This window comes from Nerophis lumbriciformis, linkage group LG31, assembly GCF_033978685.3.
Source record: "Nerophis lumbriciformis linkage group LG31, RoL_Nlum_v2.1, whole genome shotgun sequence".
In the NCBI taxonomy this organism is placed as follows: Eukaryota; Metazoa; Chordata; class Actinopteri; order Syngnathiformes; family Syngnathidae; genus Nerophis; species Nerophis lumbriciformis.
Genome location: NC_084578.2, coordinates 25,081,174 through 25,097,371, shown reverse-complemented (window position 1 = coordinate 25,097,371; position 16,198 = coordinate 25,081,174). Strand labels below are relative to the sequence as shown.

Sequence of the window (16,198 nt, the reverse complement as noted above, 5' to 3'; positions counted from 1 at the left end):
GTGAGCTATTACATCCTCCTACGGTGTGTAGTGAAGCATGTTTAGCTATTCCTCGTCCTGCAGGGAGGATACCTGTAAGAAAGATACTTAATTTGTCGCCATGGAGGCTGGGATTAGTGATTAGGAAGTAGCTAAAACACTGCCGACTGCGGATGGATTTTAGCCGCTAGCTAGCTAGCCATGTCTTAAAGCACCTCTTCCTGAGGGTGTTTCAGTGTTATAACCAGTGTTGGGACTAACGCGTTACAAAGTAACGCGTTACTGTAACGCCGTTAGATTCGGCGGTAACTAGTAATCTAACGCGTTATTTTTTTTATATTCAGTAACTCAGTTACCGTTACTACATGATGCGTTACTGCGTTATTTTACGTTACTTTTTTTGTAGTATAAAGTGTGTTTTATCGGAGGGCTGCTGTGTCATCGTTCTGATTCTTCTTGTGTCACAAGCCGGAGAAGAGAGAGAGACACGCGCTCTGTGTGTGAGTGTGAGTGTGAGCGTGTGGAGGGAGGAGAGGAGGGAGGGGGGCGTGTCTGATCATGGCGGAGCCAGAAGTCGAGTTTGCTAACATGGAGATATTTTCACTACTTTTCTTTTGTCGAGCACAAAGAAAATAACAATTTAGTTAAATGTAAATTGTGCTTTGGATCAAAGATCCCATCTACTGCCCAAAACAGCAATTCAAATCTGCTGAAACAAGCTACATAGCAACATGCTTCGACGAAGCTAGTAAAGAGAGACAGAGACTCCAATGACACTTCACCACGTAAGGATTAACTCTGCCTCTGCTCATCTTTCAGAACTGAAGGTACACACACTCTGTCAATCAATGTTCCCTCAATTGTTCATGTGTGTGAGCAAACGCAAAAACTCCCTGAGCATTGAGTGCAGCCCATGTGAGCAACATCACACGTGCACACTGTGGCTACACCAGCAGCACACCTGTCCCAAACATGACTAAATATCAAGTTCAATCTCCATCCATCCATCCATTTTCTACCGCTTGTCCCTTTCGGGGTCGCTGGAGCCTATCTCAGCTGCATTCGGGCGGAAGGCTGGGTACACCCTGGACAAGTCCCCACCCATCGCAGGGCCAACACAGATAGACAGACAACATTCTCTTATTATTATAATCAAATGACAGCAGTCAATTCCATTTCTAATATAAGTGTTTAGGCCCACTTACAATGACAATAGCAACAAATATTGTTTTTCATGAACTGTGTACTTGTATTGTTTGTCTGGGGGGAGGTCCTGCTTTGGAAATAGTTTGTACCCTTTCAGACATTGCATTTAGTTCCCATTAAAACATTCACATGTTGCACAATGGGATCATGTGTACATTCCTGCAACTTCCTGTTTGTAAAAAATATATTTTTATTAGTATGTATTTAATATATTAACAGCATTTAATGATTAATATTTATAACTTAAGATTCCTAATAAATGACACTAGAATAGGCACACATTTGATTGGTAAATCATAGAGTAACGACCTGGAATTACACTTTATGTGTGGTGTTGGAGTTGTCCGACTTTTTGTGTGGCTGTAAACGCATCACTGGCTAAGTGCCATATGTGCATGTGTTGGCGCAAGTGAGAAAGAGCGAGTGGCTGCTGTTGATATAACAGTGATGTGTTTATGGCCGAGAATAAAGAGTTTTGCTCAGTAAAGTGATGGATGGAATTCATGTCCTCAAAGCGTCTCGACAGACGTATTATTATATTTGAACAATGATGACGAAAATGGTTTTCTCTGTCGTGTCCGTGTCGTGTCGAAAATTGTTATGCGCTTATTTTTTTATTTGATTTTGTGCGTGGCATAGATTTGTCGTGCGCAGAGGACGCTTGAGCAGTGCGCAATTGCACAGGCGCGCTCCTTAGAGGGAACGTTGCTGTCAATTCTCTTATATACTCTTTCATTTTAGACTTCTAGAGTGTTTGATTATCACATCACTCTAAATGTATAGACTATAAAGTTCACAAACATAAAGAGGGATGCTAGTGGGCCAGGCCAATCTTTCCTTATCTCTAAACTAAAACTGGGGAAATGTGTAGAGTGTTCTGGGCTTCAGACATGATTTTGTGTCAGAATTTCTTGAGGAAAAAATGCCTGGTTAGGCTTTGTGTATGTAGTGTGTGCCTTTCTTGCTTTACAGCTATGCTGTTATTATGCTGTTTGTTACTTATGTATGTTATGTTGCAGCTAAAATAGTTTTGTCAATTTGTTCTGGCCAGAAACAAATTGGCCTTTGTAACATATCTTTGTCTTTGTGTGTTGTATGTCGACCACATTGCTTAGCAGAGTTCAGTGATACAAATGTATGTCAAGTTGATCAACAGATTGTATTATTCTCCAGTGCAATAACAGTACTGAAATAAAGGCTAAAAGGGCATTAATTGGAGCTTTAAAAAAAAAAGAAGAAAAAAATAAGTAACTAAATAGTTACTTTTCACAGTAACGCATTACTTTTTGGTGTAAGTAACTGAGTTAGTAACTGAGTTACTTTTGAAATGAAGTAACTAGTAACTATAACTAGTTACTGTTTTTCAGTAACTAACCCAACACTGGTTATAACTTCACCTTCATCTTTAGTTTTTAGGCCAAAATGTGTCCATTCTCTCTTTTCTGTCCACACACTGTGTCTGCTTGTAAGTACTCTGTGACTGTGCGCTGCCCAACATGTTTCTCTGCTCTTAAAACCAGCAATGTCATGACGTGACGACGCGCCTTCATGCCCATTAAAAAAAATCAAATCGGGAACCAGTACTTTTTTCGAACAGAGTATGGTACTGTTTTTGATTCATTAGTACCACGATACTATACTAGTACCGGTGTACTGTACAACCCAAATACAGACATATATATATATATATATATATATATATATATATATATATATATATATATATATATATATATATATATAGATATATATATATATATATTTTTTTTTCAAGGTGTGGCGGCTATGATATTGCTGTGGCGGTGCACAACATTCAGTTCCATTAAGGGAAGGCTATATATATATATATGTATATATATATATATACATATATATATATAAATATATATATATATATATATATATATATATATATATATATATATATATATATATATATATATTTTTATTTTTATTTTTATTTTTTTTTATTTTTTTTCAAGGTGTGGCGGCTATGATATTGCTGTGGCGGTGCACAACATTCAGTTCCATTAAGGGAAGGCTATTTGTACAAACTTTCTGTCTTCAATAGACAGTTGTGGCTACAGATGTTTCTTACAAATACTAGTGTGTGACTGTGAGTTGAGTTAATAATGGCTTTTGCGGTAATGTGCTTTGGGTGTTTTGGAAGGTGCTAGTAAATCCAATCCATCATTATTATTATTAGAAATAGGTACACAAAATACCAAACCATAATACAAGAAAGTAAAGCAGTTCGAGAACAAGATAGAAAGCTCACAGTTGTTGACATGGTAATGAGAAGTGTGGTTTACGAGGAAGAGGCACAATCTGGCGTCATCCTGCTGCAGTTGCTGTGCTTTTAAACAACAGTACTTGGAAAGCTGCTGCAGGTGTGTCTTTTTGCTCTGACCCCGCACTAGCGTAGGTTGCTGCTTATCTATACTATTGTATTAGCAATTCTAATTGTTCTTCTCTCACAACCAAGTTTTCCAACAAACACGAAAGCTGCAGCAGTAGCACTATGACTACTGCTATTACTGCAACTTAATATTTAACTTTTACTACAACTTACTATTTAACCATTACTACTATTACTGCGACTTACTATTTAACTACTAGTACCATTACTATAACCTACAATTTAACAATTAATAAGACATACTATTTACTATGTCTACTACTCAGACAACTTACTCTTTAATTATTACTACAACTTAATATTTAGCTATTAGTACTACGACTTACTATTTAACTATTGCAAATCTAAAGTCCAATTGGTTGCACAGATAGAAAAAAGACAATGTTTAATGATTCATTGGGTTTCAGACATGAGGCATTACTTATACATCAGTGTCTTAGCTTGTTCTTTTTCAGGTCCCGGCGTTCTATTATTGAAGAAGACAAGTAAGATCAGCGCAGAGACGAATGCTAATGTTTTAAAGATCACCAACACATTCCTTTTACCTCCTAAGAATGTTAATTTCCTTGCCAACCACCGACTTAACCATCAGTGTGTGAATGTGTGTGTGAATGGGTGAATGTGGAAATAGTGTCAAAGCGCTTTGAGTACCTTGAAGGTAGAAAAGCGCTATACAAGTATAACCCATTTTTATCATTTAACTTTTTCCAACAGCAGACTTGTATGCAAATACTGTGCCTTCTAATGTGTCAAGTTATTTGAATGAATAGAAGACCTTTATTCATTGATTTGATCCGCGGGGAAATTAAATGAGTATCAATTCATTAGTATTTTGATTTACAAAGTCTCGGAGAGAAACATACATTTAGTTTATCTGTGGTGTTTTTCCTCCAATTGTCATGTCTCTGTGACCATGTTTTGTTTTAGTCATGTTCGGTTTTGTTTTTGGACTTTTTGTGCACTTTTGTTTGTTTTGTCACCATAGCAACCATTAGTTTCACCTGGTTCACATCCTCATGTCACGCACCTATCTCACGTTTTCACATTTTGCGTCACGCACCTGCTGTCACTAATCATGTCACTATTATTTAAGCTCCCAGTTGCCAGGCTGTCTTCCTGGCGACATCACCCTCTACACACCCTTGTTATTCATGCTTCATGCCATGCCACAGTAAGTGTTTATTAGTTTCACGTCCATAGTTTTGCCTTTGTCCTAGTTTTTGTTTCATTAGCCAAGTTTTTGTACTTCCGCCTTGTGCGCGCTTTTCGTTTGTTCTTTTTGTTTGAGTTCAAATATTAAACGTGTCCTTACCTTCACGTCGTGTCCGGTCAAGTCGCTTTGCACCACGGGAAAACAAACCACACCATAGTCCAAGTCCTGACACCAATATGACTCAGCACTGTAAAAACAATAACCGTAGATTTTCCGGTAAAAAAAAATAGCAGCTCAGTTTGCTAGAATTTAACTATAAAAATAACAGTGGTACCATTTTTCCATTTATAGTAATACACTGTAAAATTATCAATAATAAATAAAAAAAATAACTGGCTGCTCAGTCACCACGATTTTACCGAAATGTAATAGTTTTGGCAGGGGCGTAGGAGTGAGTCTAAAGGCCTACTAAAATGCGATTGTCTTATTCAAACGGGGATAGCAGGTCCATTCTATGTGTCATACTTGATCATTTCGCGATATTGCCATATTTTTGCTGAAAGGATTTAGTAGAGAACATAGACGATAAAGTTTGCAACTTTTGGTCGCTGATAAAAAAGCCTTGCCTGTACCGGAAGTAGCAGACAATATGCGCGTGACATCACAGGTTGTGGAGCTCCTCACATCTGCACATTGTTTACAATCATGGCCACCAGTAGCGAGAGCGATTCGGACTGAGAAAGCGACAATTTCCCCATTAATTTGAGCGAGGATGAAAGATTCGTGGATGAGGAAAGTGAGAGTGAAGGACTAGAGGGCAGTGGGAGCGATTCAGATAGGGAAGATGCTGTGAGAGGCGGGTGGGACCTGACATTCAGCTGGGAATGACTAAAACAGTAAATAAACACAAGACATATACAGGTATATACTCTATTAGCCACAACACAACCAGGCTTATATTTAATATGCCACAAATGAATCCCGCTTAACAAACACCTCCTCCCTCCCGTCCATATAACCCGCCAATACAACTCAAACACCTGCACAACACACTTAATCCCACAGCCCAAAGTACCGTTCACCTCCCCAAAGTTAATAAAGCACATATATTTCCCCAAAGTCCCCAAAGTTACGTACGTGACATGCACATAGCGGCACGCACGTGCGGGCAAGCGATCAAATGTTTGGAATCCGCAGCTGCATGCGTACTCACGGTACCGTGTCTGCGCATCCAACTCAAAGTCCTCCTGGTAAGAGTCTCTGTTGTCCCAGTTCTCCACAGGCCAATGGTAAAGCTTGACTGTCATCTTCCGGAAATCTAAACAATGAAACACCGGCTGTGTTATCTGGCACAACAGTCAGGGGGTGCATTCTACGGTGGGGGTGCGTTATCCGACACAACACCTGCCGCAATACATCGCTTCCCACCTACAGCTTTCTTCTTTGCTGTCTCCATTGTTCATTGAAATAATTGCAAAAGATTCACCAACACAGATGTCCAGAATACTGTGGAATTTTGCGATGAAAACAGACGACTTAATAGCTGGCCACCATGCTGTCCCAAAATGTCCTCTACAATCCGTGACGTCACACGCAGGCGTCATCATACCGAGACGTTTTCAGCAGGATATTTTGTGCGAAATTTAAAATTGCACTTTAGTAAGCTAACCCGGCCGTATTGGCATGTGTTGCAATGTTAATATTTCATCATTGATATATAAACTATCAGACTGCGTGGCCGGTAGTAGTGGGTTTCAGTAGGCCTTTAAGCTTGGGGGGGGTCTGACTAGATATGTATTTTATATATATATATATATATATATATATATATATATATATATATATATATATATATATATATATATATATATATATATATGTATGTACAGTATATTTATATATATATATATATATATATATATATATATATATATATATATATATATATATATATATGTATGTACAGTATATTTATATATATATATATATATATATATATATATACGGTCTCAGTACTGCCTCATTTGTGGCAAATTCAAGTATTTTTTGTAATCCAAGTAAACATTTTCTGAGTCAAATTATTGCGTGCAGAAGATTAAGAAGGAAGAGGACAAGTATTTTGGCTCTCCCTGTTTTACGGGATAATTTGCTTTAATGTCTGCTTGAAGAGTGTGTCCGTGTGCGAGCAGTCGGAAATAGGAGTGGTGAAACTTTCACATGAGTTCCTAAAACATATTATTTTCACCAGTTTTCTTCGCCGTTGTCAACTATTTATTTTCTAACCGTCTATTTTGGCCATAAATTATGATGCTTATCGCTTTTTAATGATGTTCTGGTTGGATGAATGAGCACGGGAACGTTCACCATGACGACACATTGCAGACATATCCGATATATTTCCACATACGGAAGAGGCCTGGGTCAGATATGAAAAATTCTGAATTGTACTGTTCACACTGACATAACAATTTTTTATACAGGTTGTATATGGGCAAAAAAATTGTAACCGACCTGCAGTGTGAACAAGGACTTTTTTTTAAAGGAGAAATGCACTTTTTGGCGAATTTTGCATATCTTTCACAATTTTTTTGAGAGACATGACGGTGGATGTTATTATAAATTTTTTTTGCACTCTAAATATTAAATGAATGTGATCAAAAGTTTGCTCACAATGGAGCCTATGGGACCCGCGCAATTTCACCTATAAAGCCCTTAAAAAAACATCATTATATACATGATGTAAGTATATATGTATAGGCATATTTACAATAACATTTAATATTTACGTATTTTGATAATGCATTAATTTAAAAAACGCATAACAGCATTTGTTTTTCCTTTATCACTGATTATTACTCACTGCTGACTTTATGAGAGCCAACAAACATAATAAAACATCACTTACTGTGCAAGGTCTGCTTTCATTAGGATGTTGACTGCTAGGATGTTCATATATTCCCATTTAGGTGAAGAAAGACGCATAATCCTCACGAAGAAAAGCGGTGGGGGGCGGATGGGACTAAGCGTCTTTGTGTGTCGTCCTCGCCAGTTAAGGGTCCTAAATGGTTGTCAAAGTGTACCAACTTGTCGGAATACCTACTCAGACTTCTTCTGTCCAGGTGAAATGCATGATTTATGATCTACTATAAACTTACAGGGAGCAAGGAAGCAGCAGACCACTTGATGATATAAACATAGGAACACACGGTAGTGATCACGGCGCCGCTATAAATTGTTTGTCTGCGTTAGCACTTATAATAACAATATCACTAACACTTGGTTAATAATAAAACAACATATTCCTCCGCTGTGCATTTCTTGGGTGGACAAATGCGTCCCTCTCTAATATTGGGGGGCTGTCTACCCCAGTCCCTACGATTATGCGTTTTGCGGCCCCAGTCAACTACCTGTGTTTGCCTAATAGTAAGTCTGCCCTTGCAGAAACAATAGATAATTTAACACGTGTGACATTATCTGATGTTTTTTAATCATATTTTACACAACACCATGCAATAATCAAGTAATGTATTTATTTACGTTTTTTTCAAGCCAATACAGATAACCTTTTTATATAACTAATTTTTTTTTAAATATAGATTTACGTGTAATGTGGAGATGCTGGTGTTAGTGCCATATGCTGATACTGTACTTAATTTTGTAACTGTTGATATTTGTATATCTGTTTACATTCAAGAGCTCCAGCTTAGGGGTTAGCATGGTTTAGTGTACCGTCCTCGGGTGTGTATTGTAGCATGTTTTGCTATTCCTCGTTCTCCAGTGATAATGCAACTTGTAAAAAACAAAGTTTATTTGCCACCGTGGAGGCCAGGATTAGAGACTCCAACTGGGTAGGGACATCAGCCGCTAGCAATGATGCTACATTAGGTTTAGGATGCGTTGAACATGTATTAACATATATGTGTGACACAGCCTGGAGATATTAGAGTTTTTTTGGGGATCCCATATTATTTTTTTTTGCGGATTTGTCACTTCCATCTCAGTACAAAGCTGTTTTTCCATCAACATATAGCTTGCTTTATTACTTTAAAGATGACATGCTTAGCTTCTCCTTTGTGCTTTATGGCTCATAAATGTATTCCCTGCACAACTCTAAACAGTCTGCTTGTCATCTTATGTCACTCTTTGATAATTGCAAGGAATATTTGTTTTTACCACTTCTGCAGCTTATGAAATGTTCCCATTTGTGTTTCTTTACATTGGAATATTTTTGTTTCATTGGTGTGATGACTCTTTGTTCTCTGTTCCTTCACAGATTCTGAAGTTATTTACAGAAACAGCGATGGTCATGTCGTCAAGTTCAACATCCTCACTAACGAAACAGAGATTGTCCTGTCGAACGCAACATTTGTAAGTCGACAAATGATCAGAGTGTTGTATCACTCTTTTTGCGTTGTAAAAATGTCGCATCTTGAAGAGATGTTCAGAAAGCGGCTTGAAGATTCACAATTTTGACCAAAGAACCATCATTACATGTTATGTAGACCACAAGGAAATGTTTTACATGTAGCAAATAAATCATACTATGACCTCTTTGAAATATATGTTTAGTCTTTTTATTAGCCTATTTCTTTTCAAACAATATGATGACGCCATACTACCACCATATTGAAAGAATATCAAACAACAAGAAGACCAGCCAGTAAGCCATGTCCTCATTCGCAGCCTCAGCCAGAAGCCTCATGTTAGGTTTATGTGCAAATTTAGTGATATATACTCTAGTAAATGTTAAACATGATTGTAATCATACAAAAAAAATATATATATATTTTTTTATTTAAAAACATTGTTTTAATTATATACATTTACATGTTATATATATATATATATATATATATAAACATTTATATATATATATATATATATATATATATATATATATATATATATAAACATTTATATATATATATATATATATATATATATATATATATATATAAACATTTATATATATATATATATATATATATATATAAACATGTACATCCATCCATCCATCCATCTTCTTCCGCTTATCTGAGGTCGGGTCGCGGGGGCAGCAGCTTAAGCAGGGAAGCCCAGACTTCCCTCTCCCCAGCCACTTCGTCCAGCTCCTCCCGGGGGATCCCGAGGCGTTCCCAGGCCAGCCGGGAGAGATAGTCTTCCCAGCGTGTCCTGGGTATTCCCCGTGGCCTCCTACCGGTCGGACGTGCCCGAAACACCTTCCTAGGGAGGCGTTCGGGTGGCATCCTGACCAGATGCCCGAACCACCTCATCTGGCTCCTCTCGATGTGGAGGAGCAGCGGCTTTACTTTGAGCTCCCCCCGAATGACAGAGCTTCTCACCCTATCTCTAAGGGAGAGCCCCGCCACTCGGCGGAGGAAACTCATTTCGGTCGCTTGTACCCGTGATCTTGTCCTTTCGGTCATGACCCAAAGCTCATGACCATAGGTGAGGATGGGAACGTAGATCGACCGGTAAATCGAGAGCTTTGCCTTCCGGCTCAGCTCCTTCTTCACCACAACGGATCGATACAGCGTCCGCATTACTGAAGACGCCGCACCGATCCGCCTGTCGATCTCACGATCCACTCTTCCCCCACTCGTGAACAAGTGCAAAACATGTACATGTACATGTAAATTTATATAATTAAAAACTGTTTTTAAATAAAAAAATATATATTTGTTTTATATAATTATATATATATATTTTAACATCTTTATAAAAGGGGTTCTTTTTAAACAGATGTAAGTTGGACTTTGTATTGAATGATTTTCAAAGCACTTAACAGATTTAACAGATGAAATTTAGCTATCGTAGCTAATTCTGACATTATTACTGTGACGCTTTTGCTTATATGTTCGTCAATATGCATTGTCCTGATCAAATACATGTAACATTCAACATAACATTTCCTATGACAGAAAAAACAACAATGTGGCATATCATTGCATACAAATAAATAAATAAATAAATAAACTCCTACATCAGAGATTGATAAAGTACAAAGTTACATTTTATGTCTTGAATAAAATATTTATGTAAATAAAGATGTTTATAAAAGTTTGTTAAGTGGATAAACACAGTTTTTTTTTTAACTGTTTGGGAACCACATCTTAAGAGATGTGCAGAGCAACGGATTTAGTAATCATTCTTCACTGTGCTTCTTTTTCACCACAGTAAGCTGCTATTTAGCGGCTGTTTGTTTGTTGTTATTTTCTTTTTCGCCTTGTAAAGAGTTGCATTTTCCCCACTCAGTTTGATGCTTCTATTTCAGATGCTAGAATAAGTTTGTTGTGCTGCTGCCTTTTTTAAACCAACTTTGTAGCGTGCAGCCATTTGTTCCATGCCTGTTGCCGCAAAGCCAAACCACTGACAACACAATTTTTTGGAACAAATGTCTCACTCTCGCTTGTGTTAGCATTAGTCATGTTGTGCTGCGTGTGTGTGTTAGGGTTGTACGGTATACCGGTATCAATAAAGTACAGCGGTACTAATTAATAAAAAATAGTACTATACACCCTTTGAAAAATACAGGCACTTTATTTTCATCTGCATGCTGCCGTGCGGCGGTGACATACATGATGTTGAGTGTGTAGAACGCATAAAGCAGACAGAGCGTGGAGTGAAAGAATGGCAATAAACGGCAACAGTACTGATTAATGAGGAGGGTGGATGACGGGCAATATAGAGGTATTTAGGCTTAAAAACTATCAATAATGGTCACACTTTAAACACACCAGCGCCGCGCTGCAAGCACTGCTTTAAAAATGGCTCGGCAAAGGTGGCAATACAGTATTACCAACTTTGCTTCCAACTTAGGTAAATATTTAAATAACAAGCAGTCAGATCTGCATGAGGAGTTTAAAGAGTGACAGGTAATGTCGGTAACTAACTCCTCTGCTGTGCACATTGAGAGATGTAGACACGCACACAGCTGTTGCCAATTACAGTATTAGCGTAGTCAAACCGCCTATTGGTATTTGTATTGATAGTGTAATAATGCTCATTGTCATTTCTGTATTATTTTTTATTTTTCGCTAACTGCTTATTTGCTATTACTTTTACCATCATATTTGTACATGTCATATTTGCTGATGTTGCTCTATTGTTGTTGTTGTTGTTGTTTGCTGTTGTTGTTTTTGTCTCTCTGTCTAATCCCCCTCTTGTCCCCACAATTTCCCCCTCTTCTTTTTTTTTCTCTTTCTATCCCCTCCTGCTCCGGCCCGGCTGCACTAAATGATAATATAAATACATTTAATAAAGTAAAATACAAATAAGGCAACAAGAGAAGTATCCTACACTTCTCTTTTGTAAAGTAAATCTGAACAGCCGATATGGGCATCTACATCAACTATATGATTTGCCTGAGAAGCTGGACAGGACACAAAAAAAAAAAAAAAAAAAAAAAAAAAAACCCGCCCACACAGTGCTAACTCATGCAAGTGAAATGACAGAATTTTGGAACAAATTCCTACAATTTGTGTTTTATCTTTAACAAATTGTGTTTTACCTGCCAAATATCTTATTTGTGTAGTTGTAGCCATAGTATTGTTTTAAGTATTTAATAACAATTGTGTTTGTCTTAAAGCACGGACCAAGATAAATCATGAAGCACTTAATACAATGTCAATAAAGCTTTTTATTCTATTCTAACCTAACCCTAGATTATGGCAGGCTATACATTTAATATATACACTTATACATTGTTTTTGAGTGCAATAAGAAAAGCACAATGTGTTTAATGCATTTTAATTTATATTTTAATCTTCTAAAATAGATTTTGAGTGCAATAGGAAACATATGTTAAACGTATTGTAAGATTTTCTGTTACAATGAAGCCAATAAGAAATTTTTGTGGTCCGCAATTTTTTGAAAAGTATCAAAAACTATCGAAAAGTATTGAAGTACATTTTGGTACCTGTACCGGTACCACAAATATTGGTGTTGTGACAACCCAAATGTGTGATATGGAAGCTCTCGGGGGCAAAACATATGCCTGCGCAAGAAGAGAACAACACACATGTATTACTTTTTAAATTGTCTGCAACAAAAAACTTGAATTCTTCGATACAATCGATTTATTTCCTAGGCCTATATACAGTGCATTTGGAAAGTATTCACAGCAGTTGACTTTTTCCACATTTTGTTATGTTACAGCCTTATTCCAAAATGGAATACATACATTTTTAATTTGCCCACAGATAAGGTATGCCAAGCTTGTGGCATCGTATTAAAAATATATTTGAGGTTGTAATTGCTGCCAAAGGTGCAACAAAGGCTGTGAATACTTACAGTATGTGCATGTGATTTTTTTTTTTTTTTTTATTTGTAATAAATTTGCGAACATTAAAAGAAAACAAAATCAGATTGTCATAATGGGATATTGTGTGTAGGATTTTGAGGACAAACATGAATTTATTGAATTTTGGAATAAGGCCGTAACATAATAAAATGTGGAAAAAGTAAAGCGCTGATAATACTTTTCGGATGCACTGTATATATCCATATTAGTGTGAGTTTAATATACATATATACCTGTATATTGAATACTGTATTTTAAGGTATCTGACATTGGATTCTCCTTTTTATAGGTGAATTTCAACGTGGCCAAATACTCTGTGTCCCCTGACCTGAAGTATGTACTCTTTGCTTATGATGTCAAACAGGTAAGAATTTGATCATTATGATTGATACTGTAACAGTATTGGGCATCTCACATGAACATTTTTTATGTATTTTGCATATTTTGTGAGTGGTTACACTGACAATTTAAACCAATTTGGCAGATGTTTTTCAGCCTAAGAACAATATAATTTCAAGGTCAAGCAAAAAGTGTAATTCTGTCCTGCAATAATTATATGACACACATAGAACATCTATGGAATTGTAAAAAAGGGACACAGATACACAGATAAATATTCCAGCCAGCAGAATAAAAACTAAGTACAGATCCCATCTAATTGTTGAGCAAGACTTAAGAGTAGCAATATCTGGTTTGAAGGTCATATTTGAAAGGATGTTCAATACATTAAGTTAAATGTGTTGTTCATATATATATATATATATATATATATATATATATATATATATATATATATATATATATATCCATCTATCCATTTTCTACCGCGGGGTCGCGGGGGCACTGGAGCCTATCTCAGCTACAATCGGGCGGAAGGCGGGGTACACCCTGGACAAGTCGCCACCTCATCGCAGGGCCAACACAGATAGACGGACAACATTCACACTCACATTCACACACTAGGGCCAATTTAGTGTTGCCAATCAACCTATCCCCAGGTGCATGTTTTTGGAAGTGGGAGGAAGCCGGAGTACCCAGAGGGAACCCACGCAGTCACGGGGAGGACATGCAAACTCCACACAGAAAGATCCCGAGCGCAGGATCGAACTCAGGACCTTTGTATTGTGAGGCAGACGCACTAACCCCTCTTCCACCGTGCTGCCCTATAGGTATATATATATATATATATACATATATATATATATATATATTATTGGACAAGTCATTACTGGACAAGTTTGACATATTCCGGTTATTTCTTGTGGGGAATTATGTATAAATATGTATAAATGAATTATTGATACAAACAAGCAAGTAAACAACAATTAATGGCCAATGAATTCACATGTAAAGTGCAACCAACACTTTACGTTGAATCAACGAATCCATCCATCCATCCATCCATCCATCCATCTTCTTCCGCTTATCCGAGGTCGGGTCGTGGGGGCAGCAGCCTAAGCAGGGAAGCCCAGACTTCCCTCTCCCCAGCCACTTCGTCCAGCTCTTCCTGTGGGACCCCGAGGTGTTCCCAGGCCAGCCGGGAGACATAGTCTTCCCAACGTGTCCTGGGTCTTCCCCGCGGCCTCCTACCGGTCGGACGTGCCCTAAACACCTCCCTAGGGAGGCGTTCGGGTGGCATCCTGACCAGATGCCCGAACCACCTCATCTGGCTCCTCTCGATGTGGAGGAGCAGCGGCTTTACTTTGAGCTCCTCCCGGATGGCAGAGCTTCTCACCCTATCTCTAAGGGAGAGCCCCGCCACCCGGCGGAGGAAACTCATTTCGGCCGCTTGTACCTGTGATCTTGTCCTTTCGGTCATAACCCAAAGCTCATGACCATAGGTGAGGATGGGAACGTAGATCGACCGGTAAATTGAGAGCTTTGCCTTCCGGCTCAGCTCCTTCTTCACCACAACGGATCGATACAGCGTCCGCATTACTGAAGACGCCGCACCGATCCGCCTGTCGATCTCACGATCCACTCTTCCCTCACTCGTGAACAAGACTCCGAGGTACTTGAACTCCTCCACTTGGGGCAAGATCTCCTCCCCAACCCGGAGATGGCACTCCACCCTTTTCCGGGCGAGAACCATGGACTCGGACTTGGAGGTGCTGATTCTCATCCCAGTCGCTTCACACTCAGCTGCGAACCGATCCAGTGAGAGCTGAAGATCCTGGCCAGATGAAGCCATCAGGACCACATCATCTGCAAAAAGCAGAGACCTAATCCTGCAGCCACCAAACCAGATCCCCTCAACGCCATGACTGCGCCTAGAAATTCTGTCCATAAAAGTTATGAACAGAATCGGTGACAAAGGGCAGCCTTGGCGGAGTCCAACCCAATGAATCATCAACGAATGAAAACCTTTTTTGCTCACATTTTTAACATTCAAGCAAATTGCAATAAAAGCACAGTGATCAACATTTTTACAGTAGATTTACCTGCTAAATAAAGTTCCTCGACTCAGTGTTCTGTCGATGTCTGCTCCTCGTTAATGTCATAAAGTATCTGTTCTCCGCTTTTGGGGTCGCTGGTCCCAGGTGTGCAGAGGCATATATGCCCCTCATCTCTGTTGATGGTGTTGGCATATTTTGTGGCTTAATGTTGTGCATGCTATAAATGATCGTGTTGTGTCGTTTGTATTTGTTATGGCTTTTGCAATCGGGCTGTAGCTGAAAGTGGTTTTGTTGTAATTAATGATATTGTGTTGTGGTGTTTGTTGTGACCATTCTCAGCCACCGTAGCTCCCCGCCGCTTTTGTTTTGATGATGTCACAGACAGGAAAATAGACTTAACGTTTAACGTCCTTATTTTTAAAAAGTGTTAAACTTCATGTTAGGTGTGCTGTTAAATCCAATGTGTCGATGTGTCAAGATAATAACGTGTTTACTGTAAGTTATTTAATAATAATAATAATAATAATAATAATTTGTTTAACACACGATTAACGCGCATGCGTCCTGGCTCCTTTTTTACCCTCAGTCTTTTCCGTAGCATGGGAAAATGTAGCGGCATTTAGTTACTGTTGAGCCACGCCGCCCCACAATTCGAACAAAAATGGAGAAAAAAAAGTGTACATTAAAAACAAGTTGTTTGTTATGATCCGCTGCCCGGATCATATTTCTGTTTTTGTTTTCAA

General features: G+C 38.3%; 1 protein-coding gene across 2 annotated transcripts in view; it reads left to right on the top strand.

Moving 5' to 3' along the window:
* The window catches only part of LOC133574259 (inactive dipeptidyl peptidase 10-like), a 389,479-nt gene that overhangs the window by 237,571 nt on the left and 135,710 nt on the right, over positions 1-16,198 (top strand). For both annotated transcript variants that reach the window (XM_061926362.1, XM_061926361.1), the window contains exons 4-5: positions 9,031-9,125; positions 13,349-13,423. In XM_061926362.1, coding sequence (XP_061782346.1) covers positions 9,031-9,125; positions 13,349-13,423 — 170 coding nt within the window. The remainder of the gene's footprint in view (positions 1-9,030; positions 9,126-13,348; positions 13,424-16,198) is intronic.